General features: G+C 38.8%; 2 protein-coding genes across 2 annotated transcripts; both read right to left on the bottom strand.

Moving 5' to 3' along the window:
• Positions 1-298: 298 nt before the first annotated feature.
• On the bottom strand, positions 299-1,528 carry LOC138883793 (uncharacterized). Its single transcript, XM_070164506.1, has 3 exons — positions 1,313-1,528; positions 806-1,204; positions 299-706 (listed from the first exon to the last, which is right to left on the bottom strand). The coding sequence occupies exons 1-3, from the start codon at positions 1,526-1,528 to the stop codon at positions 299-301; spliced, it is 1,023 nt and encodes a 340-aa protein (XP_070020607.1).
• A 1,420-nt stretch (positions 1,529-2,948) lies between these two features.
• Positions 2,949-4,011, bottom strand: LOC138883792 (uncharacterized). Its single transcript, XM_070164505.1, has 3 exons — positions 3,975-4,011; positions 3,212-3,847; positions 2,949-3,088 (listed from the first exon to the last, which is right to left on the bottom strand). Exons 1-3 carry the CDS (start codon positions 4,009-4,011, stop codon positions 2,949-2,951), a joined length of 813 nt encoding a protein of 270 aa, XP_070020606.1.
• Positions 4,012-6,837: the final 2,826 nt, after the last annotated feature.

The following is a 6,837-nucleotide window of genomic DNA, read 5'->3' as shown; positions in this document are numbered from 1 at the left end:
CAAATGAAATTGACAATCATGATAAGTCATCTCCACATTACCATTCCCTACACAGAAACACCAAATGTTAGTATAATAGAAGATCATCAAGATCTCTTCCCATAGGATTCGACCCTGCTGATTAGTTAAGTCCATTTCGTTTCTCCTCCTCATTTTACCTTTGTTCCACTCCATATTTATCTCTTTTTTGGCTTTGTTCCTTTCCCTTGTCCTCCTAATTGCTTGCAACCTTTACTCTTATGTAAGGATATTGCATCTTATCTTCGTTAATGATCCTCCTTCCTTTTGAGTCCAGATCCTAGAAACCATGGCACTTAGTATTTCTTTCATTTAGAGCATAATTAGAAAGGTGGTCTGCTAATGTATTCCCTTCTCTGAATATGTGAGTGACCTTGATGATACTTTGTTCCTTCAGTCTTAAAATCTCCTCTACATGTTTAGTTATATACCAAGGAGGATTCCATGATTCCTCTATAATGTTCTTTAATAGCATAGAATCTGTCTGCAGCCATATCCGGAAATAATTAAGACTTTTGCACATCTTCAATGCCTCCGCAGTAGCTACTGCTTCTGATACATTGTTGTTTCCTTCAGAGATCTCCCTTCGTTCTGCATATATCAAATCACATGCCTCATCCCTTATGCAGAAACCAATTGAACTCCTCTCTGGGTTCTCTCTACATGCTCCATCCGTATTCACTTTGATCTATCCTCTTGAAGGAAATTCCCATAACACTTTATCATATTTCAGTCGAGGTGTGTATTGCTCCATCATTGTCAGTAAGTCCAGCCACTTGTAAGGCACCTGTAGTCCTGGCTTTTTCAGTTGGACCAGCGATTGCAAAGTAGATGACACCTGGTAAATAACTCTGCTCACTGACATTGCTTCTCCATATTTCAAACTATTTCTTCTTTTCCAGAGTTCCCATACTATGCATGCAGGTAAAGCTTGTAACACTGGATTCAATCTAGGTGCTACTGATGCTGTCCAACACTTTGTAATTGCTTTATGTAATGACAACCCATCTAATGCAATTCCTACCCTTCTCAAGAAGTAACTCCAAACACTTCTAGCTGCATTTGATGTGAAGAACAAATGTACTAATGAATCCTCCTTAGGATCAGCACAACACCAACATTTAGAAGGCATGGAGTATCCTAGTCTACGCAAGAAATCATCAAGTGGCAGTTTGGCTTTCCACACCTTCCACAGGAAGAATGATATCTTGAAAGGTAAACCTTTTACTCATATCATCTTGTAAGCTAATATTGGGTTGGCTCTTCTTCGCAGGTAATCCCATGCAGACTTTACTGTAAAAAGTCCCCTTGTTTCAAGCATCCAGAAAGGAGTATCTAACTGTGAACTTTCAGTTGGTGGTCTAATGTTCTGCACAATGTGGTGTGCCAAATCTTCAGGTAGGCTCTCAAACATTTTATCCACATTCCACATACCATCCAGATCATTGACATTATGAATATCCTCAACGATGCCAAACTCTGCAGGCACTTGGAAATATAAGGCTCCCATCTTAGTCCAATTGTCGAACCAGAATTATGCTGATCCCATTCTCAGTTTCCAGTAGATTTGGTTCTCAATCAAATCCCTACATTCTAGCATTTTTCTCCACACGTGGGATCCACACTTCCAAGGTACAATTACTGCATTTAGTTTCTTGCAGTACTTTTGACTAATAAATGCACTCCATAACGTGGGCTTAGTCCTGAAATTCCACCACAATTTGCAGAAAAGTGCCTTGGATACATCATGTAGGGACCTGAAACCTATGCCTCCCTCCTCATAAGGCATACACAGGTTAGTCTAGGACGCCCAATGTCTAGTGCTGCCTCCCACATTGCTTCTCCAAAAAAACTTGGCAAAAATGCTATGTATTTTGTTGATCACATGAGTTGGTAGATTCACTGCTGACAACATATGAATTGGAATACTCTGTAGGACATTTGCGATTAAAACAGCTCTGCCTCCTACAGATAGGAGTTTGCCTTTCCATGACTGGAGTTTGTCCATAACTTCAGTGATTAAACCCTGGTAATAGTCTCCCTTTCTTCTTGCATAAAAAATAGGACATCCAAGATAGGTCATAGGGAAACATTGTCTTCCTATACCTGTAATCCTTTCCACCTTATTAATCACCTCATTATCCGTTAAGTGATGCAGGTATATGGATGATTTGCCTTTGTTCACCAGTTGACCAGATGATGATTCATAAGCTTGCAAAACCTCCATGACAAGTCTCAATGAAGTTTCATCAGATGAGCAGAAAATGATTGTATCATCAGCGTATGATAGATGATTTATTTTTGGGCTCCATTTTGGCATTCCAAAACCATAGAAATACAGGTTAGTGTTTAGTGAATTCAATCCCTGAGAAAGTGCTTCTACTGCCAGAATGAATAGAGTTGGTGATAAAGGGTCACCCTGTTTAACTCCCCTCGATGATTTGAAGAAACCATTAGGCTGACCATTTATAAGAATAGAGTACCAATTGTTCCCAATCAAATCAAAGATCAAGCCAATAAAAGCTTCAGGAAATCCCATTTTCCTTAGTATTTTGGTCAGGAATAACCATGATAGCCTTTCGTAAGCTTTTGTCATATCAAGCTTAATCACAACGTTTGGACCTGCTTTTGTTCTCAACCTGATATCCGTAATAACTTCTTGAGTTAACAACACGTTCTCAACTATGCTTCTGCCCTTCACAAAACCTGCCTGTTCCTCCGAGATTATGTTTGGTAATAATTCAACCAACCTCTCATGAATTACCCTAAAGAAAATATTGTTAACAAAGTTGCTAAGACTGATTGGTCTCATGTCTACAAAGGTCGTAACTTCTTTTTTCTTTGGTAATAAAACCAAGTTTGTGTGCGTCACACTCTTTGGCAAATCCTGACCGCAAAGGAATGCCTTGACCATGCAGACTACATCTTCTTCAATAATTTCCCAGCATTTGGTAAAAGGCTCCAGTGAATCCATCCAGTCCACCAGCTGAGTCCCTATTCAACCCCATAACTGCCCTCTTCACTTCTTTATCGGAAGGCAAGGCCATCAATCTTTCATGTTGATCACTATCTACCATTGAAGGTACATGATTTAGAATGTCAAAATCATTTGGGATTGCACTCTCAGTAAATTGATCCTTGTAGAACTTTATTGCTTCTTGTGCTATTAAGTGATATTCTTCGATCTAGTTACCAAGGCTATTCTGGATCCTTGATAATTTCAGTCTCTTCCTTCTCCCATTAAATTGAGCGTGGAAGAATTTTGTGTTTCTATCGCCATCTTTGAACCATGACATACCAGCTTTTTGTCTCCAGAATTCTTCTTCTAATGCAAGATATTTAATCATTTCAGCTTGGACCTGTTTTAATCTTTGTCTATTCATCTGTGTAGGATTGACTTCAAATTGTATTTCATGAACCAAGACCACCTCCTCAAGGCTTGCAATCTTCTGGAATATATCCCCATATGTAGCTCTACTCCAGGTAGATAGTGCTTGTTTAAGCTTCTTTAACTTGTAGTTAAAAATGCAGAAAGGGTTAGCACTAAAATCAGCATTCCAATTCTCCTTTACTACATCTTTGAAGGTTTCATGCTTTGTCCAGAAGTTAAGAAATCTGAATGACTTCTTAATTGGAGGAGTTTCTATATCACATTTCAGCAGCATTGGGCAATGATCAGACCCAATTTTGGATAGGTGAGTTATCTCCAATCCAGGAAATGTCTGTTGCAATTCATTATTGCCAAAACATCTGTCCAATCTTTTAAAAATGTAGTCCTCCTCTGATCTTCCATTCCACCATGTAAATATGCTTCCTTTAAAACCCAAGTCTGTCAAATTGCAGGTAGTGATGCAGTGTTTGAAGTCATCTACTTCAATGAGAGAAACTGGAAAGCCCCCATATTTCTCTTCCTCATCTCATATCACATTAAAGTCGCCTCCAACTAGCCAAGTTACCGTCATATCTGATGCCATTGCATACAACGTATCCCATAGTTCTATTCTTTCAGTGCGATCACATTTGGCATAAACTAGTGTAAGGATGAGCTCAACATGTGGTTCAGAGTGCATTAATCTCAAAGTCAGCTGTTTAGTCATGTTATATAAAATAGTAACCTCAAAAATGTTATCAATAAAAGCCCAAATCTTGTTTGACACATTCACCACAGCCTGTGCCAAACCAATTCTTGCTCAATACCTCTCCATTTTGTGAGACTGTTGCATAGGCTCAAGGATTCCTATGAACTCAAAATGATGTTTTTTGTGCATTGTAATCAGCCTTTCAAAAGCTTGCATTGTGTTTACTGACCTTACATTCCATATAATGGCATCCATTAAATGTTTTGGGATTTGGACAGTGTTCGCCTTGTTTGTACTCCACTAACTGGGATAGTAGAAATCTCTTTTGACTGTTTCTTTTTTCCCTTTCCTGCAGATTTTACTTGTTCAATTAGCCTTGGCGACAGATCTCCCTGCTTGGCAACATTAAGGAAGTTTTGTGTAGTGGATACCTCATCCATGTCTCCACCTTTAAGTTCTGTGTTGTTAACTTGATCATGTGCTTCTACTTCTTCTTTTGATGTAACAATATCCTCTGTCTGGTTGATAAGTTCAGCATCTTTTGCAGCATGTTCATTGCTCAACAACATTGTATTGTTCAGTGGAACATTACTTCCTTCTACATCCTGCATGGTGCTTAATGGACCAATACTTCTTGCATAAAACTGCACTGTCATAGTTCGGTTCTTGTCTGCATTCTTGTCTTGTTTCTTTTCTGCATTTTCAGCTTCTTTCAAGACTTTACTAACAACATTATGTGAAGTCCCTCCTGGATCTATAATATTAATGTTCCCCTATTTTGTCTTTTCTGTTGCTGCATTTGTGCATTAGCTGATGCTTTGAATATTGATTGCGTTGGCATTACAATTAAAACTTTGATCCTCATCTTCCACTTCATTTCCTCCAAATTCTTCATCAGTATGCATTGTATCTGGAATCTGACCATCTGCTAGGTCTTCCTCTATTTGGTTTAGCCATAGTCTCCCTCTTGCCCATTTATCTTTTTCATTGGTCATGAATCTCTCAAAATCTGTATCTTCAACAAATTCATTTTCTTTGTTGTTTGCTAATTGTTGTTCAACTTTGGTGTCCTTTGAAGGAATATCTTGACATGAAGTATTGACTCAAACAACATTATTTTTGAATGCTTTTTAGAACCAAAGGGCAGTTGACTCATTGTGAAAATGCTGCTCATTCCCCAAATCTTTTTGTACACAATGAGCTGTTGCTTCCCTATTTGCTGCATGATTTTTTATTGCTGTAGGATTGAAAGTAGGTGCTGCAGGGTTCAGTTTCTTGGGTTGTGTCTTGGATGATTGTTTCCTTGATGAGCTAGGAGAAGTTACCTTTTGTACTATTTGTCTAGTTGAAAAATCAAATTCCTGCTCCTCTGACTCATTCTCTTCACCTGCCATGGAATTATTTTGCTGAATGTTGTTGCTTGTGGTTTTTTGAACTGGAGTTTCCTCCACAGCTGCCAATTGGTAACCTTCATTGATCTCACCATTTTCAATTTCTAGCACTGCAAATTGGTTGGTTGTTTGTATTTGTTTTGTCACAGCTGTATTGTTAACAAGAACTATTTCTTTCCCTTCTGCATTAGTACCTTCAGATTGTTTGCCTTTGTTTAGTCCCCTATTGTCTCGAACTTCCTTCCATCGAGGGACTGCATTACCAACTACCTTACCACTAGTAAGGATCATCAAAGGAGCATCATTTTTTTCCGGTTTCTTAGTGCCTTGTTTCACATTTTTGACATTTTCCTGCTGCTGGACATTTTTGCTTTCCCTTAAATCAGGATTAATTCTCCAACATTCAAGCATGTCATGCCCTTGTAACTTGTGCTCGTTACAGTACTTTGGCAAATAATCATAGTTAATGGTTACCCATTCAGTTCTAACATCCCCATTTACTTCATTGACAATGTCCATCCGAACTTTCCTGGGGAGGCCAACTAGCAGATCCACCAACACTTTAACACGAGCACAACTAGGTTTAGTTTTCTTAACAGTAGCCAAATCCAAGTGAAGGGGTTTACCTACAGCAGAAGCTAAAGAGAACAAGCATTCTCTGACAAAATAGGTAGGAAGCAAATTAGGGAATGAAATCCAAGGCATTACCTTAGGCATCTCCTCTCCAACTTTAAATTTTGCATCATAGATCAAAGTTCTTAGTTGATATTCATCCCCATGCTTATCCTTAACATAGTACACACATTTTGACGAGAAATCTACGTAATCTTGCCATAATGAAAATCGAATCAAAATGTGCCTGTCACGAAGATATCCAATGTTGCAATCAGCTTTGATACCACACTACATAGGAACAATTCGACGTATTTCATTGATGTCTGGCCATCCGTATGAAAATTTGCACACAACTGCCTGTTACAGTCCTTCAATATAGTTCATACGTTCAACTTCTGATTCTATAAAGCATATTGTTGGTTGTCCTTGAAAGAGTTGGGCTTGTCTAGGGGGGATTGGATCAACTACTGCTGCTCGATCTTGCATTGTCGAAGTACTGGTCGTGGGTTTTACAGCATTTGCATAATCCATAGTTTTTGGAACTTTTATTGTTGTCGTGCATGGTTGGGTGATGTTAAGGGGAGGCTAGGGAGGTGTCCCAGTATTTGCGGGTAGCTGGCCACTGGCCATAGTGGCCATGGCAGCACTCCGTGAAGGATCTTCAAAATGTAAAGTGTTTTTTTTAAAAACATGAGACAACATAGATCAAAACTCTTTCGCGTCAACACTCTCTT

The sequence above is a fragment of the Nicotiana sylvestris genome, chromosome 12 (genome assembly GCF_000393655.2).
Source record: "Nicotiana sylvestris chromosome 12, ASM39365v2, whole genome shotgun sequence".
Lineage (NCBI taxonomy): Eukaryota > Viridiplantae > Streptophyta > Magnoliopsida > Solanales > Solanaceae > Nicotiana > Nicotiana sylvestris.
The sequence above is the reverse complement of the archived record's forward strand: the minus strand, read 5'-3'. Positions and strand labels throughout refer to the sequence as shown.